This window comes from Podarcis filfolensis (genome assembly GCF_964270895.1).
Source record: "Podarcis filfolensis genome assembly, chromosome: 6".
Classification (NCBI taxonomy): Eukaryota; Metazoa; Chordata; class Lepidosauria; order Squamata; family Lacertidae; genus Podarcis; species Podarcis filfolensis.
The window spans coordinates 57,735,717-57,763,590 of NC_139609.1; the positions used below are offsets into that span (position 1 = coordinate 57,735,717).

The 27,874-nt window shown below is 45.0% G+C and overlaps 1 protein-coding gene across 1 annotated transcript in view; it reads left to right on the forward strand.

Moving 5' to 3' along the window:
• The window catches only part of ATP2B4 (ATPase plasma membrane Ca2+ transporting 4), a 173,454-nt gene that overhangs the window by 117,829 nt on the left and 27,751 nt on the right, over window positions 1-27,874 (forward strand). The window contains exons 7-20 of the mRNA XM_083617964.1: window positions 3,174-3,209; window positions 5,256-5,420; window positions 7,333-7,547; window positions 8,704-8,946; window positions 11,083-11,324; window positions 13,987-14,221; window positions 17,398-17,577; window positions 18,260-18,347; window positions 19,321-19,427; window positions 20,528-20,719; window positions 21,774-21,987; window positions 24,298-24,509; window positions 26,510-26,617; window positions 27,656-27,838. Coding sequence (XP_083474090.1) covers window positions 3,174-3,209; window positions 5,256-5,420; window positions 7,333-7,547; window positions 8,704-8,946; window positions 11,083-11,324; window positions 13,987-14,221; window positions 17,398-17,577; window positions 18,260-18,347; window positions 19,321-19,427; window positions 20,528-20,719; window positions 21,774-21,987; window positions 24,298-24,509; window positions 26,510-26,617; window positions 27,656-27,838 — 2,420 coding nt within the window. The remainder of the gene's footprint in view (window positions 1-3,173; window positions 3,210-5,255; window positions 5,421-7,332; window positions 7,548-8,703; window positions 8,947-11,082; window positions 11,325-13,986; window positions 14,222-17,397; window positions 17,578-18,259; window positions 18,348-19,320; window positions 19,428-20,527; window positions 20,720-21,773; window positions 21,988-24,297; window positions 24,510-26,509; window positions 26,618-27,655; window positions 27,839-27,874) is intronic.

A 27,874-nucleotide genomic window follows, 5' to 3' on the forward strand; every position in this document is an offset into this window, starting at 1 on the left:
ACATCTAAAAACCTCCAAGTCTGCTAATACCTCACTGTTGTGTGTGGATGGTGCCGTTTTGGCTGTATAAGGTTAGGCACTTAGAGAATGAGTTTACTTAGGATAAAGACAAGTCAATAGTCTATCAATGGCTATTTAGTCATGATAGCATTACACCTCTGAATACCCGGTGCTGGAGTTAAGCAATGGGACTGAGGATTGTTGCTTCTGAGCTTCCCAAAAACATATGTCTGAGTTCTCTTTTAGAACTCTTAGTGTGATCAAGTAGAATTTTCCTCATGTTCTCTAAACCCTGAAAGGGAAGTTGATGCATCATTGGAATGATCAAAGTCCTCCCCAAACTCCTTGTTCCTAAGACATTGCCACCGAGTACATATTTCTCCTCTGTTTTTTGTTGTAATCTGAAATTATGAAGCTCCTGCCTTACTGAAGTTGGAATAGAGGGAACAGTAGGATGCATATGTTCTGCCATCATTCATGGATTACTTGACTGAGAGAGGTGTTTTGTGAAAGAATTCTGTTCTTTCTACCTGTGCAGGCTGGTGCCCATGGTCCACTAGAGCAGTATTTTCCAACCTTGGGTCCCTAAACATTGTTGGACTACAATGCAAATTGTCGCTAACCATTGGCTAAGAGTTCAACAGCATCTAGTGGGGAGCCAGAGATGGAAGAACACTGCTTGGAGCATGTTATCACTGAAATTAGTAATAAGGAATACATTATGTAGCATTTTACAAATACATTTGTTAACTTGTTCATCCCCAGAAAGACCAAGGGATAGCTCAGTTGGCAGAATATGAGACTCTTAATCTCAAGAGTTGTGGGTTTGAGCCCCATGTTGGGCAAAAGATTCCTGCGTTGCAGGAGGTTGGACTAGAAGACTGTGGGGTATGTCATTCTTAGTCTAATTTTTCAGAGGAATAAACTCAAACTGAATCATAGTAGCTTTGGTCCAGACAGTCCTAACTAACCATTGATTTCATACTCATGATAAGGGCTGGCTCTACACCAGTACTTGAAATGCTAAGCATGATCAGAGCTGGTTTATAGCAAAGCAGTCAATTTGAATCAGAGCAGGTCAGCGTGCATTTGACTATGCTGGCACATAAGCCAGTCTAATTCACACCCAGTTCTTCACAGTAGGTTTGGTTTCCAAGTAAGGCTTTGATGCTTTCTCACTTTCCACCGAAACACGTTGGCATGTCATTTACACGAACAGAACCCTGCCCACAGGTCTGACTTGCTTGCTGCAGTTAGCAGAAGTGGCACCTGTACTTTTAACCCAACCCGGCAAGCCATGCAGTGGGATCGCCAGCATCCTCCCCACTGAAACGATACTAATGGACAGCCAATGTCGGAAGCATTAAACAGACAGGGGCAAAGTGAAGCAGAGAAGAGACTGTTGTTCCCTCAGTAGCCAGATGGGAGTCAACACTGTCTCTCCAGGGAATTTTGTTTTGTTGTCTTGAACTAAAAATAAAATATATTGATGAAGCTGGGTTGGAGAGTCAGGTGTGTGCATTCGTACACACACAAGAGTTGCCACTTCTTCCTAACCTTTTGGAAATTCGGAACTGGAAGAAATTGAAATACCTGCAGTAGTAGCTACTAGCTTCACCAAAAAACATCATTTAGTACCTGGAGGATGCAAAATGTATTGAGCCGCACCCCCAAGGCTTAGTAGAGTTTCTACACCCACACGGCTCTGCAGAAACTGTAGCTGCTGAATCAAGCAGACCAGTTAATCGGCCATAGTAAAAACAGACCCCCTTTCCCCGCCCAGCCCAGCCCAAAATACTGAGCAATATTATTCAGTATGTGCCCTAGTTGCATAAAGAAAGTAGTCATGTTGGCGGAGGTGGGGTTCTCTCTCTCTTCTGGGGGGGAAAAATACAAATAAAGAATCCTGAACATTTAAAAATCAAAACATTACCATCAGGATAACCATTCCACTCCTCACTCAGTCTGGCTGTATAATTATGTATGTGCAAATCCCATCAAATTCCATGGAACCTATGCATGAGTGTGTGTGTGTGTGTGTAGGGTTGTGTGCTGTTAGTCACTTAATGCAGATTTATTGCCCCAACACACTCTTTTTTTCCTTTTTCCTTTTTTGAGCCGCTGTTCCATACTTACAAACTGGGGCAGTGAATAAGTGGTAAAAGGATGGATTTTTCCTATTCTTTTAAGTTCATAAATTGACTGGTTGGTATGAAATCAGGGCGTGGTAGTTATTCTGGATTAATTACTCTCAACTAAAAGGGCTGCATCTGGCAAAATCTGCATGCCAAACTTTATTCAGGTCTGCTGAGGGCAGACTGGAACCCATAAGAAAATGATGCAAAGCTGCTTTGCTGGAGGGGATGCTCTCTCTGATCTTTGCAGGTTTGCATCACACTGTGGGCCATGGACTTATATGGCTGTGGCATATTATGCATTCTAATTGCCTGCTTCTGTTAGCACTTTATGAACTGTCCTGTAGAGAGGATTGGAGTCAATCTGCAACTCTCCCAATATGATTCATTCCTCAGTAGGAACAGTTCTGGGCAAGCTCTGTACTGCTCTTCCATTATACAAAGATCTCCTTCCTGAGGAAAGTGGAGTAGCAAAGAATTTTATTTAGCATTTGGCAGCTGCTCTGGAATGTAACCTGAGCAGCCAAAGAGGTCCCTTATATTAATGCTTTTGAAGATGTTTTATTTGGGTTTGGGAGGCAGGGAGGGCCTGAAGCGCCAGAGTTTGGGAGTCTCTAGATTAGAATTTCCACATGGAATGGAAGTCCAAGGATAAGCTTCCCCATTTGTTGTTGCAGGGAGCTGAACCAAACCCCACCATCACTTCCCCCATATCCATTAGTCCCAAGGCTAGTTCCATTGATTCGAAGCAGTGCTTGTTTCTGCAGCTGCTTGCTGCTTCCATTAGAGCGAAGGTGAGAGCTGGAAGGTGGGGATTTGCAGTGGCCTTTTTAGTTGTGAGGAACGTTGGACTTCTCCAGCCCTGTTGCAATGGTGCTCAGCCCAGGTGGCAGCTGTGTCGTGCATAGCTTTCCTCCCATGTCCGACAGCCTCCCCAAGAGAGCACTGAGCCCCCGCATACGGGTGTCCACCAACAGGGACATCGATGTCACAAACCGTGTGCTCAGTGCTCCACCCTTTCTCTCTTTGTCTGAACAGGTAAAAAACCCGGAGCCCCCGAAAATCGCAACAAAGGTAACCAGCCTCTCCATCCTTTGAACCAGCACCACACTAACTACTGAGCATTCCTCCTTCCTTCTTCCCATGAGTCTGTGCTCTTTGTTGCTACGGCGGGATCTCGCCTTGTTGTTCTAGAAGAGGGTGTAATGATTAACATAGTGCTAACCACCCACCACTTCCATCCTTACTGGGCAGCTTCCCATATCTGGCGTTGCAGCACCCCCTGCTAGCTGAGCATTGCATTTCAGGGCTGACAGGGTTTTGGTCATACATATTTTTCTCCAGTCCCTAAGTTTCAAAAATTGTTCATTTCTTCATGAAGAAAGGATAGGCTGCTGTACGCAAGATGTAAACAAAAATGCAAAAAGTGTCAAGGAACATAAGAAAGCACTTTTCCCCCCCACAGTTAAATTTGTGAGGTTGTGCTGAAAATGAAATTGCAGCTTCTTATCCTGTGGGATCCCACAATATTTTAGCTTGGTGGAATTGTGCTAAGCTGCATAAATGCCCAGGATCACCCCCATTAGTATCTCGTTCTGCTCCAAACCCCTAAATCTTTACTTTTTAATCAGGGGCCTGAGGTGGGTCCAGCACACCTGGTCATTACACTCTGTTCTTCTCATGGCCTTTTGAATCAAAGTGAGTGTCTATTCTCTGATATGTTTCACCCCCTGTTCTTTCCAGGCTATGGTGAAGAAGCCCATTTCTGCACCTGTCTGTTCTCCCTCTTCCTATACCTTCTCCTTTCTCTTTCTCTTCCTTTTTTCTCAACAGTTTTGAGTTTTCCCTCCTTCTGATCTGAACTCTTGGGTTATTTTGGGATTGGCCCCCACTCCCCCATCATGTCCTTCAATCCTAACTGTGCAGATCAGTTACAAAGCAGCCACGTACACATTCATCTGAACCCGCATCACTTTGGGAAGAGAAAACAGGTGGGGGGAACTGGTTTGGTTATTTCAGGGATTTTAGGGATTGAATCCTTGCCTCTGGAAGGTGACACAGATTGCTGCAGTTGTGCTGATATGCACCAGTTGAGGATCTGCCTCTTGTATTTTGGAGAGGTTCCAAAGACATTGTGGTCTAGACCACAAAAGTGCCAGGTGGGAAACAGACTAACAGATTCCCTTCCTATTAGTTGACTCAGTCCTTGCCCCCTCATAATTAACCTTCCTCTTTCCCTCCCCACCCAACAACTCCACAATTGTTGTGTTATGTACAGTGAAAAAGACTAGCTCCCAGAGGCCTTAAAATGATCAATGCAAGGGATCTGATCAGAGGAAAGATTTTCCAGCTAAAAACAATTCTAGTTTTGTATCAATTATTCAGGTGATGATTTAAAATAAGAGCTAATCTTATCTGCTGTTCTATAAGGAGAACCTCCTGCAAATATTAACTATCAAGCAGCTCGGATCACTTGCTGAACTCTTTTGAGTTCTTCAGCTGTAAACCATCCCAGAGCCTGGACAGAGGTTCCTTGCACTTTGTCCATCTGCGCTCCTGAATGCTTGCGCTTGCCTCTAAAATAGCCAGCACCAGCCTCTGCTGAGGAGCAGAGGACTTTAGTCATGCCATGGGAGTCTGAGTATAATAGCTGTCCACAGGTTAGGTTTTGCACCGCTTCCACCTTGCTACCTCAGTGAGGTAAGTACCAATAACTCCATCTTACAGAAATGCTCATGGAGGAGATGCCTTGCACAGGGACATGCAGCAAATCAGCAAGCCGATCTGGGAAACAGATCCCCAGAGTTGTGCCTCCTGTGCCTTCCTAGCAAGGCTGTCCTTCCTTCCAGGTGTAGTCATCTGAGATGTTGAAATGTATTGGCCTTTGGGGGGGGGATTTTTTTGCCACCTGCTTCAGTCATCTGTTCCGGAGGGATGTGGAACAGGGCTCCCTGGATGTCTAGGTTGACCAAGTGTCTGTGTCTGTTGTTGGGGTTCCTGTGCACTGGGATTCTCTCTCCCTCTCTGTGCCGTCCTTCCTTCTCTTTCTGTTGCACCTAAAGTGTTTCTCAGCTGTTCTTCCCACTCATTTGGCCACTGTTTGTTTCGCCCTGGATCCAGCAAAAACTCAAGATGGTGTGGCCCTGGAGATCCAGCCACTGAAAAGCCAAGAAGGGGTGGAAAACGAGGAGAAGGAGGAGAAGAAGAAGGTGAAGGTCCCAAAGAAGGAGAAGTCAGTGTTGCAGGGGAAACTCACCCGTTTGGCAGTTCAGATTGGAAAAGCAGGTAAGCATGTTAATAGAGGCAGGATTTGGCCATTTTGCAAGGCTGTCTTCCTAGTTTGTTTGTTGTGCATGGGCAAGGAAGGCAGATCCAAACCACTCATGACAGAAGTCAAGTGCAATTCTACTCAAGTGTTCAAAATCTGACTTAGGCTGCAATCCTGTGTGCATTTAGGGCTTATCCATACTTCCTCTTGTCCCACTGCTTTCCCCTGGGGGAAACCACTCTTTATTGCTCAGTTGGAGCAAATAGCAATTCAGGTTTTCTCTGAATTGACATTTGCTCCGATTTAGCACTAAAGAGTAGGTTTTCCCTGTAAAAGGAGCAGGACAAGGGGAAATCCACTTTGACCATGCCTAAAAAGTATGGGCCAGGCAAAAAACCGCTCAGACTCATGTTTTCTAGGCACGGGACAAGCAGAAGTGTGGGCAAGCCCTTAAATAGGATCATACCAGAATGAAGTCAGCAGAACTTACTTATGAGTAGGTGTAAATAGGATTGCTCTGTCAACCCAGCCCCATACTCAGTATTTATTCTGACTGGCAACACCTCCCCAGGGTCTTTTCTCTCCTTGCTACCTGCAATTCTTTTAACTAGAAAACCAGGGATTAAATCTGTAAACACCTGTATGAATGCCACGTTCTCTGTTGCTTCCTCACTGGTAATGTGAACACATTGTACATGGAAGGTTCCCAATTCAGTCCTACCATTTCTAGCTGAAGGGTCTCAGGTAGCTGCCTGGGAATTCGAAGAACTGTTGACTGTCAGAGGAAATAATATTGGGCCAGATGAACTAAAGTTCTGGCTGGGTTTAATTTTCCTTGTTCTTTTAAAGTGTGGTGGCCTCCTTCCCACTGTAACTGTACAAAGATCCATATCAGAATGATGTCAGAATGGCTCTTGATTAAATTTGTTGCCTTAGGGCCTAAATGCAAACATGTACAACACCCCAAAGACCTTTATAAGAAATTGTTTGGAGGAAAGCTGGTTTTAGGAGGAACCATTTATGACAGAGAAACAGGAGCAGCCTCTGTGCTCCGAATTTCCAACTCCCAAAGCAGCTTTTCTGTAAAGGAAAAAAATACATACTGTTTGGGTTTTGTTAAAATCATTTGCATGTAATGCTTACAGGAAGGGCCATAGCTTAGTGGTAGAGCATGCAAAAGGTCTCAGGTTCAATCCCCTGCTAACCCAAGTGTTTTGAAAAATCCTGATTCATGACTTTTTCAAAAAAGGGGGAGGGGGAGAATAGGAAGATTGAATGAATAAAATTCGCTAGAGAGACTGTTCCTTTTTGTTTGCCTTTGAGCAAATTGCTCTCAGAGCAGATGCCAACCATTTCTCTGTAGCTACGAGGCCGAGAAAAGAAGCTTCATCCTGAGTAATGATTTCAAAGGCGGGGCAAAATTGTCTCATTGGTAACATGTGGCAGTGACTGACGGGGGTGACTTTGCATGTGCCCCTGCCTTCCTGATACTGGCTGTTGCTGCTGCTTACTGAGAGGGGGGAGTGCAAGGTGTAGGGAGCTCAGTCTGGTGCTGAGGCGATGGCAGAAGGGTCAGATTGGGTTTGCGGCTGCTCGTGCCCCTACACTGAGCACCCTGTATCTCTCCCTCTTGCTAAGTGACAGTGATGCTTGACATTGGGAACCAAGCACCCCACACTGACCTCTGCTGTAGTCTCTACACCTCTTGGAGGAGAGAGAGATGACACTGAGAGGAGGTGCTCTTGTGCAAGTTAACTGGTGCATTGCAGTTCTCTCCAATGTGAGACCTGAAATCAGTAAGCTTTGATTAGTACCCCTCAGTCCAGGTTGAAAACTATAAAATTATCACTGTGGTCCAGCCAACCCTATGATCTTCTGGTGGTCTGCCCTCACCTGCCTTCTCTTTCTGTCCCTGTTCCTCCTCCTCAGGCCTGATTATGTCAGCCATCACAGTCATTATCCTGGTGCTGTATTTTGTGATTGACACCTTCGGGATTCAAGGAAGGCAATGGCTGGCCGACTGCACCCCCATCTACATCCAGTATTTTGTCAAGTTCTTCATCATTGGTGTCACTGTGCTCGTGGTAGCTGTGCCTGAAGGCTTGCCTCTGGCTGTAACTATCTCTTTGGCCTACTCTGTGAAGGTGAGAGGCTGGAAGCCAGAAGAGATTTTGGACCTGATACTGGCTGCCAGGTTGGGGGAGACAGGGCAGGGCTGGATCTGGAGGTTGGGTTGCTTTCTTCAGTTTTAGGGGGAAAGGCTAGATTTGGATTTGCCACAACAGATTTATTGTGCAAGGAAGTGGAGAGTAAGGTGCCTTTTTCTTTGGAGTGCATGAAAGGAGTGGCTAGAAGCACTTGGAGTCGGAGTTTTACAATGTTAAAATAAGAAGCACATTTACTCAACTCGAGCCGGCCTCCACTTCTTACACCAAATGCTTAGATAGAAACTAAGATGTGAGGTCTGTTCATCTCTCTCTCATTTTTACTCTAATGTGGCATTTAAGAATAATATTGTTTGGCACATCACTGAGGGGTTGTTTAGTTACAACTATTTCCCAAAGAGGCAGATTTGCAAGATTTGCTTCCTCTCCCCTACTTTGATTTCTTTCATGCTTAATAATAATAATAAATTTCATTTATACACCGCCCTCCCTGGCCAGGACCAGGCTCAGGGAGGCTAACATCAAAGTATGATACATTAAAAACATAAATCACACAATCAATTGAAATACAGCTTAAAATAAAATTTGGAGCAGAATAAAATCAGGTGGCAACCCATGGATTATAACTATACAGTTGTACCTCAGGTTACATACGCTTCAGGTTACACACTCCGCTAACCCAGAAATAGTGCTTCAGGTTAAAAACTTTGCTTCAGGATAAGAACAGAAATCGGGCTCCGGCGGCAGCAGGTGGCCCCATTAGCTAAAGTGGTGCTTCAGGTTAAGAACAGTTTCAGGTTAAGAATGGACCTCCGGAACGAATTAAGTACTTAACCCGAGGTACCACTGTGACTATAGGGGATGGGAGCATTGAGTGCTTAGCAGGCCCAACTGTTTGTGCTGGTCTTATATGAGCTGGTGGAAAGGGTTCGGGAGGCCACTTACATACTGGGTATTATAACAAAAAAAGAGGGGGGTCAGACTGGGCCCCAACCAAAGGCCTGTCAGAACAGCTCCATTTTGCAGGCCCTGCAGAAAGAGACTAGCATTTTGCATTAGTTCAGTGGCCAGTCTGCCTCTTTGCCATTGAGTCTCCGTAACCCTTCTTAGTGATTCCTGTGTTTCCCTTGCACAGAAAATGATGAAAGATAACAATCTGGTTAGGCACTTGGATGCTTGCGAGACAATGGGCAATGCCACTGCTATCTGCTCAGACAAGACAGGTACTCTCACCATGAACCGTATGACTGTGGTCCAAGCTTATGTGGGGGACACCCACTACAGACAGATCCCTGACCCAGAAGCCATCCTGCCCAAGACTCTGGACCTCATCATCAACGGCGTTGCAATAAATTCTGCTTACACCTCTAAAATCTTGGTAAGTCCTGGCTTTGTGAAGGAGCTAGCATTGCCACCCTTCATCTAGTTCACCAAGGAGAGGAGTTTAGTAGGGCCTTTCATCCACCTGAAGATTGCCATTCTGTGGTGGAAGGATTGGTGCACACACACTTCTTCCCTACGTGTATAAAGCATAGTGTGCACCAGGCACTCCATGCACAAGCCCAGGCGCTTGTGGACTTCATTGGTGCTATCTTTTCCTTTCCATTTGTGCCTGTGTGCAACACACATGCAGCGACGCACACATGCTCTCTCCTTCCACCACAGAACCAAAAGATGGACAAGCATCCTTGTGCTTGTCCCACAATTAAATCTGTTATCTTCAAGCATATCTTTAGTGTTCACAAGAATGCTTGAAAATGCCCAATTCCTTCTGCTTCCTACAGCCCTGTTTCTGAGGTGAGGGGGATCTCTTTTGGGAACCAGGATGGGGCCACAGATGGAGAAAGCAGCTCCGTCAAAGGAGAGCCTAACCAAGCTTCTTCTCCTTCCTGATAAGTGAAGGTGCTTTCTGTGTAATGATGCTACCAGTGCCATTTTCTCCTGAATATCCCAGAGGTTGAACTGCAATCCCTCTGATCCACAGTGGAAAAAGATGCTGTGAGCTTCACCATGCTGGCATCATCTTACGAGAGAGCTTAGAGAGCTGTTTTATTAATCTTCCTAAATAAAATAAATATCTTCACTTTATAAACAGTCAGGGAAAGGAGTGAGGCAGGCAGGGCTCTCTCATCTTTGAGGCAGCCCTCTGTCACCTGCTGTCCCATCCCTGCACCCAAAGTGTGTTCTTTGCTTTTTGAGTGGCAGATGGACAGAGGAGGAGGAGCTTGAACAAGCTGCATCAAGCTCACAGTGGACTGTGCCTGCTTTTTAATTTGATGGAGGGATACAACAGCCTCTGCTGCAAATGCTCTCCCCATCAATGTTCTTTTACCTGGGTGAATCTGTGAACCAACACTATCAGCTGTCACACTGATCTGCAGCATATTTACCGAGGAACAGAAGAGCCTCAATAGGTTTGTAGGGAGGAGAGCAGGACATTTGTCACTAACTTACGGTCGGTCGGTCTCACTTCCAACAGGATTAATCTCTGTGTAGGGAAAAGCAACGTCTGCTGGGATCTCTGTTCTCAGACTTGGATCCCTGTTACATGTATTGGCTGCTTGCAGCAGAAAAACACACCGTGCCTTTCATGTGTTAACAAATGCACTTTTTTCTCAAACATGAAAGTAATCTTCGTGTCTGGAAAAAAATAGCATATGAAGCTCTTTTTGAAATGTCTAATATACATAAACCTTCCAAACTCTCCAGTGAGGTAGGGAAGTGCCGTGCAGTTGGCTCCTCTGATCTGGGACTGACAAGGAGAAATCTGAATACCCACCAGTCAGTCTGAGATCAGAAGAGGTCTCTGCTTCACAAATCTGACAGGTAAGGAAATTCTGCTAATATCCCTTTCTCACAGATAGAAACTGAAGCCTAAAGAGATTAAGGCTTTGACTTCTGAAAGATAAAAATAACAGCCATCTAGCTAACTCACTTTGGATTTTCGTCGTTTTTACCTCTGAAATTCTCTTCTAGTGACAGGAACCCACCATGGACAAATCCAAATGTTTTTCATTGCATATTGTTGCCTCTTTGCTCCAAGGAGCTCAGAGTTGGGGTCAAACCAGACAGAAAGTTAAACTCCTCTTTGCATTAGCATGCATGGTTTTTTTGTTTAATGCAAATAGCATGAGCTAAAGGGGCTGATAATTACCAGGATCACAGCCGGGCTGGAGAGGGGGAATTCTGATCCAAAAGGATTCTTCATATGATAGCTGCATATATTTGGTTTAATCCTCTCCCCCAATCCCCACATTGCAATTTTATTCTCCCTCTGAGGTGGTTGGGCTCAAGGACAGCAACTAGATCAGGTTCACCCAGGGAGCTTCATGACTGAGTAGGGATTTGAACCCACAGCTCCCTGGTCCGAGTCCAGTGCTGTACCCACTAAGCCTCACTGGCTTTCCCTTCCTGTTCTGTGCTTACCAGATTCAGATAGGGTGCAAGTGGCCATGGCTCTTTAGATGTGATTTGCCATTAGTTTATGACCTGACACTCGTTTTGGGAAATCTAGCCACCAGAGAAAGAAGGGGGCCTCCCACGTCAAGTTGGAAACAAGACGGAATGTGCGCTTCTGGGTTTTGTGCTGGACCTGAAGCAGGATTATCAAGCCGTCCGCAATGAGGTGCCAGAGGAAAAACTCTACAAGGTCTACACCTTCAACTCGGTCCGCAAATCCATGAGTACGGTGCTGAAGAATCCAGATGGGAGCTTCCGCATGTACAGCAAAGGAGCCTCTGAGATCCTCCTGCGCAAGTAACTACCTTCTCTCCTAATGGCTCTGTTGGGGTCTCTGGTGATTCTTTCTACCATATTCCAGAAGGGTAACTGTTACTTTGTGGGTGCAAAGAAACAGCAAAGAGTCTGTCAACCAGGAAAGCTTGTGCTGTAATAGATTTGTTAGTCTTTAAGCTTCTACAGGACTCTTCTTCTTGTTGTTTTCCATTTCCCTTCTTTACCACTGTCCCCAGAGTTCCCACTGGCAATGGAATATCTAGGCAGACTCAGGGGCCTTTATTGCAGAAAGCTGGACATTTAAAAGCCAAAATAGGCGTGATTTCATTCCCACAATTAGCAGTTACAGGAATGGGTTTTTTAAAAGTAAATAGCAAGAGCAGGGGACCCAATCCAGATTAGAGTTCAGAAGGTAACCCTCCCCTCCGCCACTACAGATTGGAGCTGGGGCCTCTTTGCATTGGAAACTGCAGGAAGTCTCAGTTCAGATTAAGACCGCAGTGGGGCCCCAGAGTTAAAACCACTACATACACATAAACCAGCATCCTGATTCAGATTAGCCCCCCTACACCTGCTACTTACTTGATTAAAAAAAGCAACACTCACACATTAACAGAACTGATAATTGCGTGAGTGACATCATGTCTTAGTTTGAGCTTCGAAGAAAAGCTTGAGTCAACTATCTAGGCTGCTGTTTTCCCTCCTTACGTTCAGCCCATCTTAACAAACGAGGAAGGGGGAGGATGAAAGAAAGTTGGCGATGATGGAGGTTCTCCCAGATGCTAGGTCTTGGTGAGCTTCACAGAATTGTAGGGATGGTCTGCTGTTTTCCAAGAATTCTCTTTTGCTGAAAAAGCTTGGAAAAACCCATCCCAGTCCAAATTGAGATGGGCAGATTTCACCCATCTTTACTACTCTGTGTTAAACGTTGGCCAATGTCACAAACACTGGTAAGGATAAAGCAGGTACCAAACTCACACTCAGAACTGAGCATCGCTGTCATAATGGTTAATTCAGTGCTGCAGTCTGGAATAATAAAAAGAACACGTATATCTGTATCCATTTTCATCAAAGGAACATCAGAATTAAGGTTGACAGGATCAAACAAACTCATGGGTTTTGAAGTAGGAGATATCTTCTCTGTGGTTCCATGCTACACATTAATTACTTGGATTTCAACACAGTTTATAGGTGCCTTATTTTTTAATATTTCCGTGGTTTTTGTAACAGAGGTACTCTCTTACTCACTCATGCCACTGCAAGGAGTCATAGAACTGTATAGTTGGGAGGGACATGAGAGTCATTTATTCCAACCCAATTGCATAATTTCATAGTCTCTTCCTTTTTGCTGCTTATGTCGGCCTAGCGGTATGCCATAAGTGGAGTCCTTAACCATTGAATTTCCTCTGGGTTTTTGAAGTGGCAAGATACTAATGACACAAGTAGTTTCATGGGTTAATGAATATTCAGTGCTGCATGCTAGTTATGAAAGAAGCTGCTTTCCAACAGTTTATCACTCCCTCCTATTGTGCCCACAAAATGGTATTTCCTTTCCATGTTTTTACCGTTGAAGATCATACCTGCTGCCCATTCATAGCCTGTCAAAGTCACTGTGTTCAAAAAGAGGATAGCCATGCATGTAGGGGCAGAATGAGGCCTGTGTTCTGTTCTATCTATCTATCTATTTATTTATTTATTTATTTATTTATTTATTTATTTGATTTCTATCCCACCTTTTCCTCCAAGGAGCTCAAGATAGCAACATACATGGTTTCCCCTTCCTCATTTTTCCTCACAACAACCCTGTGAGGTAGGCTAAGAGACAATGGCTGGCCCAAGTTCATCCAGTGATTGAGTGGGGATTTGAATCCTGGTCTCCCAGGTCCCGGTCCAACACACACTACACCACATTGTCCTGTAGCCGTGGATGAGGTGCTGGAAACTCTGTAGGTCCCCAAAGCATGCCTAAAAATGACCTACTCAATTCCCTTCTATTTATCCCAACTTGTCCAGTCAATGGTCCAGTCCACTGGTGGGGGGGCATTCTCCAAGAGAAAGACTGAGCTCTGCTCTAGACATGAGGCACATCTCACTTTCTTTCTTGTCTACATCTGTACTGGGATTGTTTTATTTATTGTTTTATCGCTTGTTGTTTGCTACCCTAGGCTTCTTTGGGAGGAAGGGTGGGGATATAAGTTTAATAAATAGATAAAATAATAAAAATAATAGAGCCATCTTTCCCCCCCCAACCTCTACAGCAAATGGATGTAGACCTCTTGGACTTCTCCAGGTGGCTACAAAAGTGTCTTATTACGCAAACAAAATATGCACCACAATGTATTTGGTATCTCTGTCTCATTAATATAGTTGCTGAAGTTCAACAGGCCCTTAATCTGTGGACAGTCTTGTAAATTAAAGCTAGGTTAAGGCTCAAGTTAGGAATGGGCAGCAGTACAGAATTTCCATTAAAGAGGGCAGCACAACCCTTCTCATTGTTATTCTAGGAAGGAGAAAGTAGATAATGTACTCCTGTATGTAAAATAGTGTGTAATCCATGCCTCACTAAGACACAATCCCTTTGGACCACATACCTAAAGCTCTTTGCCTTTGCTTGCATGAATACATCTTCTGGAAGACATGCTTATTATTCCTTCTGTTTCTCCCCACCCTACCTTTGATGCAGATGCACAAAGATCTTGGACAAGAATGGGGAACCCAGAATATTTAAGGTGAAGGATCGGGATGAGATGGTGAAGAAAGTGATTGAGCCAATGGCTTGTCAGGGGCTGCGTACCATTTGCCTGGCATATCGGGATTTCCCTACTGGAGTTGAGCCTGACTGGGATACGGAAAACGAGATCCTGTCTGACCTTACCTGCATCACTGTGGTTGGCATTGAGGACCCTGTTCGGCCGGAGGTACCAGCATGGCTCTCTTTGATTTTTGCCTAGTGCAAGGAGGAGACAAATCACTTCTTTCCCCTGAATCATATTCTTTCGTCATGTTGGCTCTCATTTGGTCCCAACTGTTTTCCAGATTCATTTCCTTCAGACCCAGCTTTGTTTCCTCTTCTGATGCTTGTTCCCTTGAATGGGTCTTGTGCAAACCAGTGACTTTTACACTGGGCCTCTTCTCTAACATCCACCTTGCCACTTTCCCTCATTTGTCACTGTTACTTTAATCACCAATTCAGACTTTCAGTATATTGGACTCCTTTGCCCTTTCCGCCCCCTCTTCTTTCCTGCTGTCACTTCCTATCTTTGCCATGGCTCTGCTTTTTCTTGATTCCTGTGCACTGCTTTCTTATGGGTCCATCTGATTTACTGAACTTCAGACCTGGCTTCTTATTTATCTGCTCCTGCTCATCTGCTTTTAACTGCCTTAGTCCCATAAACTTTCTGACTGCTGCCATCACGGTCCTGCCTCACTCTCTGCCAGAGTTTGAAGATAACTGTATTTCCCATTTACAGTCAGTGGGTTGAATCCAATGTAGCGCTAAATTAAACTCACTTAGTGGCATGCATTTTCCAATGGCAAAATATTTTGCACCAGCCGAATGTTGTTGTGCAAGAGGCTGGATAACCAGTTTACTGGTAACTTTGTGGAACAATAGATTGCATACTTCATTATGCAGCACATTTCTGCTAGCACAGCTGTATTCCTCTTTTGCTCAACATCAAAACTTGCCCATCCTCTGTTGTGCCCGTGCACAGAGAATTCTGGATACAGCCCAGAAGCCGCTGGGATGCTGTGTTTTCAGTAAGGCTGGTAGTGTGAAGAAAAGGCCCCTGTGAGATTCTGGCAGCTACAGAGCAATGAGAAAGTCATGCGGTACAGCTTTGTCCTCCACGGAGTCACATTAATGGGGGGAAAGCTGCACCTGTTGAATGCTACCCTACTGTGCAGTTGTTGCAGAAGTTGACAGCCGTGTTAGGAATTGCCTGGAAGAGGGAATTTTGGCACACCCTGCTTTTCCAGTCACGGTGCTGCAGGAGGTGTGGCAAATATCTTAATTCTGTCTTCCAAGCAATTACAGAAGGGCCCAGGAACCCTGCCTCATCCTGAATGGGGCAATTTTAATTTACAAATTCCGCACAGAAGCAACTGCAGGGATTCTGACAGGGAATGAAGGCTGCTGAGGGAAGGGGCACGTTTTGAGCATCCAGCATCCGCCTCCTCGGCCTGCTTCTCCCCACCTCCCACACACTGTTTTCTCTCACAGCTTACTATGGTGGTGACAAGCAGACAACTGACCTAACAGAATCAACCATCCCAGGCCTACCTCTTGATTACATTTCAGCGCTGGCCCCCCGCACGCGCCTTTCCTTAATTAGATGTTGAATTATCTGGGGTTGGAAATGGCTTTGCAGATGCCCTGCGTGCAGTAGCTCTGGAGGCGGTGATTCAATTTGCTGGTGCCTTAGTAATGTCTCCCTCCCTGCTCAGGCTTGCTTGGTACAAGATAAAGCCTATTAGAGCAGGGATGCAGCAATGAAATCAGTGTTGCAGGGCAAGGAGGGAGGCTGGCCTGCCACTACTTTGCTGTCCCATAGCAGGCGAGTGGTAAAAAAAAATCCCTCTTGCCCGCCCACATTGTGGCGCCAGAGGTTCCCAAGCGATGCTGCATCAATTGGGGGGTGGGGCGCAACAAGTTTATGTCTCCCTAGAGGCAAGAAATTGTGCCTATTCCAGAAAATGCTCAGAAAAAAACTTGTTGCCTGGCTACGAACCGTGCATTTTCTGAGAAGCCACAATTGGCTCCAACTCTCAGCACACAGATTTGTACCTACATACAGTGAAATGCATGTCCGTGTGTGAGAAAGGTCCTCATGCATGGACCACCCTGGGCTCCTTTGGGAGGAAGGTTGTGATCTAAATTTAATCAAGTAACAAATAAATGACAGCTTGCGTTTAGGTTTTGTACAGTTCCAGCAGTAGGGGATCTGTCATGTACGAAGACAACCCTTTATCAGAGCACTTTCAGCTTGCAGTTCATGGCAATTTCCTCTTAGTTCCTTTTATTTTTGACTAAGTGGAAGGCAATCTCTTATTTTTAGTCACACAAGGAAGGGCCTCAGATGATGATCGGAGGGTCCAGATTGGTTCCTATGGAGAGAGGTGGTCTTTGAGGCATTGCGGCCCTGAGCTCTTTAGAACTTATAGGTCAAAACCAGCACTTTGAATTGGGTCTGGAAACTAATTGGAAGCCTCATCATCCATAATCAGATCATTTAAAGTTAAATTAAAGTTAAAACCATTTTAAATTGTTAAAATAAATAAAGTTAAAACCATTTTAAATAATTGGGGTAATAATAACAACCAGCCCCAGTAAGCAATACCCCAACCCAAGGTTCCATGAAGCGCCCTGCCCTCCTAGCCCAGGTGGAGGAGGCCTGTAAGGCAGGGAGCAGGTTCCCCAAGACTACAGCCAAAAGGAGCCGAAATGAGCTACTTTTTAGAGACAAAATCTGAAGATAACTCCATAACTTTTTTTGTTACTGTGTTGAAAGTCCAGTGGCAATAACTTGAACAGGATACATCTTTAAACAAATGTTTGTTGCTTTTTTTTAATGACCTACGTTTGGAGCAGTTGAATTGCAGTGTTGTCTGGAATGTATGGACATAAAAACACAAGTGAAACATGGAACAAAATGTTGCAGAGTGAAGTGTTCCTGTTCAGCGTTCCAGCCAACCCACTAACCCGTCTTTCAGGATACTCCATTCCAATCTCCTCCCTCCCCTGGTTTTCCATTCCCCCTCACTGTCTGCATTCTGTGGCCACTGAGCCTGCTTAAAACAATTACCGTGTTGTTGAGGTGGTGGGGCTTCCACAGTTGAGGTTTCTTCCTAAGTATTTTTTTCTACTTCTGCAAACCTGGGTTTTTCACCCTGAGCCTCCTGATTCCCTCCTGAGCACAGATGTATCATTTTGACTACATAAGGATCTAGACTCAGGTAATGAGTTTCCTGTTAGTTTATAGTTGTTGTTCCCCACCCTCCCCGCTCCCTCTTCAGCCTTTATCCATGATTTCCCGCTGCCTCATGCGTGCACGGCTCAGCTTCCTGACTCTGTTAGCTCATGGCTTTCCTACAGGTGCCTGATGCAATTCTGAAGTGCCAGCGCGCTGGTATTACCGTCCGGATGGTTACAGGTGACAACATCAACACAGCCCGTGCCATTGCAACCAAGTGTGGCATCTTGCTACCTGGGGAGGACTTCCTGTGCTTGGAAGGGAAGGAATTCAACCGGCTGATCCGCAACGAGAAAGGAGAGGTGAGAGGAATAAGGGATTGAGGGAACAGGGTGGTGTAGAAGCCACTCAGGGGCCCGGTCAGTTTTTTAGAGGACCACTCCCCGCTTGACAGCTTCTGAAACGTGTCTCATTCTGTGTAACGCATTTATTCTGTGATCTCTGGGGAATAATGAGCTTTTTCAAGCTCCTGAGAAGGAAACTCTTAGCTCTGAAGTGCAGGCTTGGCAAGGCTAGAATGCAGCTATAGAGAGGGCTTTTCCCTGCCCATGCTTGTTTTTAATACTACAGGTATTTTCTACGGCCTCCTGCTTTGCACCTGGGCTGACTCCAGCCACTTATAAAGCTGGCTGGTTTTGCTCAGGATAGAATCAAGAGAATTGTAGAGTTGGAAAGAACTTTGGGGGTTATCTAGTGCAACTCCCTGCAATGCAAGAATCTCAACTGAAGCATCCATGATAGGTGGCCATCCAACCTCAACCTTCTCATGCTTTATATGAGATCCATGTTAGCATGGACAGAGTGGGTTTTTACCCACATGATTGGCTGGCACAACCCCTTGGATTGTGAAATTATATTAGTTTGCCTTTAGATAAGCAGGTGTCACTTGTGAGTTCTCAGAACTTCCAGGTAGGAGGAAAGAGGAAAGCAGTTCTCAAGCTCCTGTTCCATGCCAATTGGTGAGATTGTGGTTTTGTCTTGCAGGTGGAACAAGAACAACTGGATAAGATTTGGCCCAAGCTACGGGTCCTGGCACGATCTTCACCCACAGATAAACACACACTTGTTAAAGGTAAGGACTTTTGAGGTGGCGGAACTTGCCCTCCAAAAAAATGTCCTCCAGAAAGTGGGAGGGGGAAGAGAATAGAGGGGGCAGAGCCCAGCTCCCTATAGCAGCATTCTGTGCATTCGCCTTTAACCTGCATGTGTGAAACAGACCTTTGCTTGGAAAATTATATCCTGCCATTCCAATGTGGGAAAGAAATACTCAGTGCAGCTTTCACAACCAAAAGTAGTTAAATAACAATTAAAAAAATTAAGAGAAATAGAATCATGGAATTGTAGAGTTGGAAGGGATCTTGAGAATTGCCTAGTCCAATCCCTTGCAATATGCAGCTGTCCCATACAGGGCTCAAACCTGCAACCTTGGTGTTATCAACACAATGTTCTAACCCAGACTTTTCCAAACTTCTCATGACACACTTTTTAGGCATGCATCATTTTGCGACATGGTAATTCCGTTTTACTAGCAAGTCAGAGGTTAAATTAACCCCTTTCCAGGAGCGCGGGGAGCGTTCACACAACACACCCACACACTGCAGCCAACACACTAACGTGTCGCGGCACACAGTTTGGAAAGCTCTGCTGTAACCAACTGAGCTTAGAAAACCCCTTTTTCTTCATCAGCAGGCAGACTGAACGCTTGCCGAAACAGTAAAGTCTTCAGCTGACAGTGAAACATTGGCAAAGGGGAAGCTGCACAAAGCTTCGGGAGGCAGAGAGTTCCACAGTCTAGGCGCCCCAAAATAAAATATATCCTTGCCAACTATACTTAGTGGCATGTGTGAAAGGGTCTCCCCGGTGATCTTTGGTGGATAGCCTCATATGGGAAGAGGCTGCCCTTTTGGTATCATTGGCCCTAAGCTGTAACCACCACAACCTGAATTGCTTTTGGAAAATGACCCATTGCGTTGCCGCTGGATGCTTTGCTGCCAGTTTGGGTCTCTCTGTGCCTGCCTTCTACTGACGTTCCTACCATCTTTCAGGAATTATTGACAGTACCGTTGGAGAACGGAGGCAGGTGGTGGCTGTGACTGGGGATGGCACCAATGACGGCCCAGCCTTGAAGAAAGCAGACGTGGGATTTGCTATGGTATGGACTAATTGGTGTGTTGGAAACCAAATACAGCAGCATGTGGGGTTAGTGATTTGCTTGTGTGTGCCTTGCCATAATGGAGCTGATAAGCGGTGTGTGTTAAAGCTCTGTTTTTATTCTGCTCTATTTTCTGTTTCAGTTTTTGCACTTTGCAGAAGTCAGGAATGTTACAGCTCAGGACAGAATCTCACAATCCCTGGGCTCTGTAGGACACAGCAGGCAAGCATTAGGAAAAATTGGTCACCACAGGATACCTGCTTAATACTTCTGAAGCTTGCTGGGATTGTTCTGGCAGCGGCAGATTCTGTAGTAACTGACTGCCACCGTGTGTCTGTAATGGAGTTTTGCAATAAGCCTAATTGCCTTCTTGATCTGCTGCCATGGTTCTTCACTGAGGTGCAGGAGGAGTCTGAGCAGAGAGTTACTGCCTAGGTTTCTACCACACTTTTGGTGTTGCAAAGGGGGACAATCAAAATCACCAGTGGAATCTGCAGCAAAATGTTGCCATGTTCCATACCCTCCTCTGTGATCCACCATTTCCCCCCCTGCCACCCAGTTTTGTGTGCCTCCCTGCCTGTAATAGAATTATATGCCCATTGCTCAGTCCTCAGTGGGCTGTTTCAAGCCTTCCCTCCCTTAAACGTAGCAGGTGTTTTATATATATATATATATATATATATATATATATATATATATATATATATATAAATATACACACACACACACACACACACACACACACACACCCTGCAAATTGTGAGGTTCTCTGAGGCCTTCCTCTTCTGCATGGATGGTCCCATTTTTGATAAATAAGAGCTGACACTCAACTCTGAACTTCAGAAAGAGAGGAAGTATTTTATGTCTCAAAGGGCCTTGTATTTCCTATACGCCAATCAGTTAACTCATCCATGGTTTTTTGGGGGGGGTATTATGGGATTAGCCATCTAATTCCTCCTGCAATCTCGTGGTCCTCATCTGAAACTGGAAGGTGCCTGCCATTTTGAGCGCAAGCCTATCTCTGTGGAGAACCAGTCGTAGCAGCAGAACGATGACCTCTTGCCAGCTTGATCTCCTCCTCCTCATTTTCTCTCCCTCAGGGCATTGCTGGCACAGATGTGGCTAAAGAGGCCTCAGATATCATCCTGACAGATGACAACTTTACAAGCATAGTCAAGGCAGTGATGTGGGGCCGCAACGTGTACGACAGCATCTCCAAATTTCTGCAGTTCCAACTTACGGTCAACGTGGTGGCTGTGATTGTGGCTTTCACGGGCGCTTGTATCACGCAGGTAACATCAGTCAAACAGGGAGGGGTTTTATCTATAGCTTAATGTTTGGAACAATTGAGGTGTCTTGGAACTAGCCATTCTGAATGCCATTCCTAGCTCTGCTGGGCCTCTTTTGTTTTGGAGCTTTGAAATTCACAATGTCTGGTCTTGATGCAGGGCAGCGTGTAAAGACCTGTGTTACGGAGATGGTTGGGTTGGATTTCAAAGGTAGCCATTTTCTTGTTGTATCCAGCCCAAAGATCCATCTAGCATTTCCAGCAGTGGCCAACTGGATGCTCCTGGCAGGTCTCAAAGCTGATGAAGAGAGCAATCCCTTGTTTGTCATCAGCTTCTGGTAATCAGAGGTATAATGACCCATAAAACGGAAGATCTAGATGGCTATTGCAGCTCATAGCTAGGAATGACCTGTCCTCAGTACCAAGGGATGGAGAAACTGCAGCCTACAGATGTTGCTGGACTACAACTCCCATCATCCCTGAACATTAGCCATGCTGCCTGGGACTAATGGCAGTTGGAGTCCTGCAACATCTGGAGGACCAAAAGTTTGCCATCCCCAGCTCCATACATTTGTAGAGATTATTGCAGCATGGAAGCACTTGGAAAATTTGCTGTCATTGCCTATTGAAACATCTCTGCAACAATGAAGACTGCATAGATATTATTTTTTATTAATTAAATGCAAGTTGGTGTTCTGAAAATAGGAGTTGGAGCCTTAAGGATGCACAAAAGTTATTTGGGAGAAGATTATAGATCATAGAATTGTAGAGTTGGAAGGGACCACAAAGGTCATGGAGTCCAACCCCCTGCAAGATACATGTGCTCTCTAAGCTAACCCCCCACTCTGCACTAAATATTTAGTAGTTTAACACTATAGTTGTAGCATTAGTATTCCTGGGCTTCCAACTTGACTACCCCTGGATGATTATACTAGTGGGTTAAGAGTTTGAACTTGTTGCATGTCAGCTCCAGGTGAGCAGCTGTTGGAGTGGGGAGGCATAGTCCTGGACCAGAAATGAAATGCACTCCTTTCTGATGGATGCTTCTCCCTTTGCAGGACTCTCCTCTGAAGGCTGTCCAGATGTTGTGGGTCAACTTGATCATGGATACCTTTGCTTCGTTAGCCCTTGCCACAGAACCCCCAACCGAATCCTTGCTCTTGCGCAAGCCATATGGCCGCAACAAGCCACTCATTTCCCGCACCATGATGAAGAACATCCTGGGGCATGCTGTGTACCAGCTCACCATTATTTTCACACTGCTCTTTGCTGGTGAGTCAGAGATGGAACTTGCAGCCTTTAGCAAGAAAAGAAACCATTAGGTTGGGTCTTGGAAATCAAGGTTCTCTTTTCCCTATATCTACCCTGCCATACTTTCCTTCCCTCCACAAAAAAAATTGTGGGCCTTCAATTTAGTTGGCAGCAATAATTTATAATAATTCTATGGTAGCTGTTGGTTGTGTTGCTTAGCATACAGAAAAGTTTTCAAACAAGGCTACTCTTTCAGTAAAATGAAACTGTTCATGCAGCTGATTCTGATAGCTGGCTACTCTCCCATCTATGATGTAGACTGCCAGGAGCCAGTGGCGGAGCAACATGCTGCAGCCCCCGGAGTGGAGAACAGGCGGGGGCATGGTGCGTTGCCCGCGAGGGCATACTGCATATCTTGAGTTGGTGTGGCACACATCCCGGGGGGTGGCCGGGATGGCACCCTTCCCCCCAAATGGTGCCTGGTGTGGTGTGTTCCCCCTGCCCCCCTTTGTACGCCAGTGCCAGGAACAACTTCTATGTATGATCTTGCAGGGTTCAGAGGCAGAAATTCCATGCAAAAGTCATAATGAAGACCATTGCATGTCTGGCTGTTGTGCAGCTTTGACACAGTCTGTCAGGAAAAGACAGTCTCTATGGAGACTATATGACCAATACATTTAATCCTTGGCCAAGGGAAGAGCTTTAATCTAGGAAATTATGCCTTTCATCAACATAATTTAGCTTTTCTTTTGCCTTTTAAAAGCTGTTTTACATTGGTTTTTCCTTCAAGTGATGTATTTAAATTTGGACAGGTTCAAGTACAAGTTAATTGGACTTCTTTTGGCTCCAGTCTCATAAAGGGAGCTGTCTAATTTTCCAGCAGCTCCTTATCTAGGACTGACAATCCTCATTCCAAATACAACCCTCATTCTGCCCTGAGAAGACATTAATGCAAATTGCACCGTCCTTTTTGTGTGCATGGGTCTGGTTTGTATCATCCGGTTGCCAATATCTGAGACTTCGCAGAATGCAGACTTTGGCAAGTACAAGTAATGTGGAAGGACAGGGAATCAAGACAAGAATAGACATCTCACTTTCTGGATTCATTGGCCTGATGTGCACCTCATATTAAACCATAATTTAAAAGAACCTATTCCCACCACGCTCAGTCCCTCGCTCCTGCTGCGCCACAGAAAAAACAAGCCAGAGTCTGGGTTGTCATGTCATTCATCTAAATCTATGCTCATGGTTTGAGCAGCGAGCCCTTGCACATTGAACCATAGTTTGTTTTGAACTATGGTTTGATGCATTTTCTTAGTTCCATGATTAGTGTCTACGTTCCAGTTGGCTGGTGGGGTTTAAGAAGGCTGAAGAGCATGTCCCTTGGCATACACAGCCAATGAGCTACTGTGTTGCCTCTGTGCACTTCCTTTGTAACTGCAGGGAGCAGCTCTCTGCAGGGTGTTTGCAGAATTGCAGCAGGCTCTCTCGGAATGGTGCCACCCCACGGTTGCTTCTACAGATGGGCAGTCCCTATCTTTTGATACCCTGTTTTCCTGGAGACACTAATGTCACATTATATTTGTCCCACACTCATGAGGGCTAGAAGCCTAGCTTGGATTTTGGACTTGTTTTTTAATGAAAGGTGAAATTCTCAGGAAAACACAAATACACAAGCAACAGGAAGTCCCCAAATATGAAAATGTACCGAACAAGCCTATAGAGAACGAAGTGAAAATGGATACACACAAGACAATAAGCAATACACATTCTTGATGGAACACCCGTTATTAGCCTGCTTTGCCAAATGAGTCTTTTTCAAACATATCCCAGCAACGTTGAGTCCTTGGGAAGAAATATTTTCAACCGTCTTCTTAGGGAATGAATCCAAATTCTTCATATGCATCAACAAGATCCTTTATTGGCCATTAAAACAGTCTAATATTAGGCAAAACAGTGTTCCATTGGGTGTGTATATTGCTTTTTGTCTTATGTATATCAGTGTTAATTCTCTTCTGTATATGGTTCTTCAGTACAGTATAGCATATTTTCATATTTTGGGTCTTTCTGTTGCTTGTGTATTTCTACCTAGGGAGCCTTGCTGCAAGTTGTGTGTTATCCTTGAATTCTCAGGAAGCTACTTTGTGTGCTGGAAGAACGAGCCTGTGCTGTTCAGAGAATGAGTTGCTTAATGGCACGCAAGATATGTTTGCAGTTAACCCTGGTTTGGGGATTGTGTTGCATAATCACATCATAATCTCTGGTGTCTGTGTGTAGGGGAAGGATTGTTGTTATTCTTATCATTTTCTCTTCAAATTCTTCTTCTGCTAGGTGAGAAATTTTTTGATATTGACAGTGGCCGGAACGTCCCCCTCCACTCCCCACCCACTGAACACTACACCATCGTCTTCAACACTTTTGTCATGATGCAACTTTTCAATGAGATCAATGCTCGCAAGATCCATGGTGAGCGGAATGTCTTTGAGGCCATTTTCCGGAACCCCATCTTCTGCTCAGTGGTGCTAGGAACCTTTGTTGCCCAGGTAAATTATATTGGCTAAGAGGCAGGTGGGAAGGGGATCATGAGGAAATGGAGAGAGAAAACTGGAGGCGGAGGGGAGAGATTATGAAAGGGAACACTGTCGGAAGTTGTTGTCTGACGCATGCTCCTTGACCAAACACCATATAGCTCTTTGTGAGGCTGACCACAATAAGGCCTTCTATGGGCAATCCATCCAGAAGATAAATTGTATATCGAGGAGTTAGTGATCTAACAAGACAGGCCTACCTTGCAAGTGTGTATGAAAACAGAAATAAGATGATTGGATACGAGAGTTCTCTACTCGTGGGAAGGAGGACAGCTAGCATGGAGAAAGATCTCTTCTCTGGAACCAGAAAGACAGTCTCCAGGTCATCTCCAGAGGTGCAAGTAGGCAAAGCAGAGAAAATGAGTCCTCTTTCAGTCATAAGAACATAAGAGCCCTGGCGGCTCAGGCCATCCTGTTCTCACAGTGACCAATCCGATACCTATGGGAAAGCCCATGAGCTGGATTGGAGTGCAGTAGCATTCTCCCTACTTGTGATTCCCAGGAACTGGTATTCAGAGTCAGATAGACTGGCTCCCTCGTGAGTAGAGAGGAATTGCTTCTCTCAGGATACCTCTGCTTTATTCCCACAGAGCAGACAGTTATATTTTAGTGTGTTCAGCCCACATAGACCTCATCCCCTGAATTCACTAGCCAACAAGAATGTTGTTTCAGCCCAGACTGGGAGCAGGGGGGTCCCTCTGAGTTGTCAGAGGTCTTTCCCCCAGGGCACCAATTCAAAGGTTTCGTACAGTTATGTCAGGGAGGACAGGGAACCCAAGGGTTAGAGTCAAGGGAAGTCCAGCCCAGTGCAGACATCCCTCAGGGCAATTTCCCTGCCAAAGGCTGTGGGACCCCTTCGTCTCTCTCTCTCCTTTCCACATAGAGACCAGTCCACTACAGTAGCTGAGCCATATGATATTAGCTCAGCTTTTCCTGCAGCTCCACCTTCGGCTCAGGCAGTTCCATTTCCCGCAAACTTGTGTGACATCATTCACAGGGAATAGGCCAAACCATCTAAGCCAAAATCTCGTCATCATTTTTGCTACCATGTATCAGCTGATGTAATGCATGGCTTGGCTACACCCAAGGCAGATGCCCCAGTTACACCTCTCATATCTGAGGAACTCTTGCTTTCGGACTTAGATGAGTTTCTGAAATGGACTGAAGTGGCTGGGGCCCCCAATGCAGATGCTTCAAGGCACATTTCATGGCTCTTGAGCCCACAGCTACATCCTCCAGCAGCCTTCACCTCTCTGAACCAATCCAATTGAGAAATACCTGGACACATGATACAGATGTCTTCCCTTCCGATGCCTTATAGTGGAATCTCACTGAAGAAAACTCTCATGTGTAGTCTGCTGGCTTTCATTATGCACATCAGGGCAATAATACACATTGAAGCTTGGATCTGATTGTGGGTCCGTGTTATGGTGCTCTGGTAACATGCCACTCAAACCGGTGATGAGGCTAATTTTTGTGGTACTTAACAAACTGTGTTGATGCATTCAGGCATGACTCTCATAGAAACCGGCATACAAATAGCCCCATGCTGTAGACATGGTATTTACACAGAAGAGCTCACCTTACGTGTGAGGTATCACCAATGCACTGGCGAAAGTTCCTTTTTCAGTTTTATGATGTGAATAAGCACTTTTCTTATGCAAGAATCATGCAAGAATGGGAAGAAAGGGAGGGTCCCTTGAGTAGTTCAGAAAAATGACTTGAAGCCACCTTCTGTCCTTTGTCCAAAGCACACCCTGCCCAAATGTAGCTAACTAGAACGTGACATGCAAGTTGTTGCATGTTTTTGTCTAGTAACATGCCATGAGTTACCTGAAGAAAATGTAAAGTGTACTGTTTTGGAAGGTAACAATTCTTTCTGTACCTCCATGGTTCTTTTTTTTTTTTTTAACCAAAGCTGATCTGACTATGCTCTTTTTCCTCTTATGCCACAGATCATCATTGTAGAATTTGGTGGGAAGCCCTTCAGCTGTTCTGGACTGACCTTGAGCCAATGGTTCTGGTGTGTTTTCATTGGTGTTGGAGAGCTGCTTTGGGGACAGGTGAGCCTGAACAAGATAGGGCCATGTTGTTAAAGGAAGGCTAAGCACCTCTGAGTTATGGTACACACACATACACACTTTGCAGCTATGTGGGTGCAAAATTTGGTGATGCTGTTAATAGTCCAAAGTGCTTTATGAAGACAAGACTCACCTTCAAAAGCATAGCAGTCTTTAAGCTTAGATCAAGGATGGGGAACCTGTGGCTTTCCAGATGTTGTTAAGTCTGCCTCTTTCATTGACCATTCTGGCTGGGACTGATGGGAGCTGGAGTCCAACAACAAGTAGAGAGCCACAGGTTTTCTCAGTCCTGACCTTAGATGTCTAAATTCAAGACCCAGGCTTTAAAGCAGAGAATGATCAGTTCTGTGCTGCCACAAAACTGAGTGAATTAAGGAGGCATGGTTGTCACTTCTATTGCAATGGGGAGTTTTCATTGAGAATAAATTCATCTACATTACTAACTCTAATTCTGTCATTGGGAAGGAATTCCTTCCTTGGGAAGGAAATGTTGTCTACTCCTTTTTACAACCAGCTATACATTCTCACCCTCTATTTCTCTCAAGCAAACTGTTGTTGTTCTTCCTTTCTCCCTGGTTTCCTTCCTCTGAAAGTGAAATCCTTTCAAATGCAATTGCACACATGGGGAGAGTCATTTTGTCAGTTGCACTGGCTATATGAAAAATGTTGTTTATTCTGTGAGCCAGGCTGAGGTCCTGAAGCTGTCCGAAAGATTAAACATAAATTAATTAAATAAAGCAATAGATTTTTATTTTTTTAATGACATGATAATGCTTAGCACTGCTTGGGATGGCATGACCCAATTGCATGGAAAAATTGTCCAGAGTTATGTTGTTGTTTAGTCGTTTAGTCGTGTCCGACTCTTTGTGACCCCATGGACCAGAGCACGCCATGGTCTGACTCTTCGTGACCCCATGGTCCAGAGTTATAGTGCTGACCAGATAAGCGTCTGGTTTTTTTGAGACCCAAAATTGTACAAAGCAAGGAGGAATTAACCTTGAGTGTCCTGTATGTCTCTAGTTGATCAGCAGCATTCCAACCAATCAGCTGAAGTTCCTGAAGGAGGCAGGCCATGGCATTAACAAGGAGGATATTAATGATGAGGAGTTCACTGAGGGTCTAGATGAAATCGACCATGCTGAAATGGAGCTGCGGCGAGGACAGATTCTCTGGTTCCGGGGTCTCAACAGAATACAGACTCAGGTACAGTTTTCATTTCTCCTCTGCTAGGGACTTTTG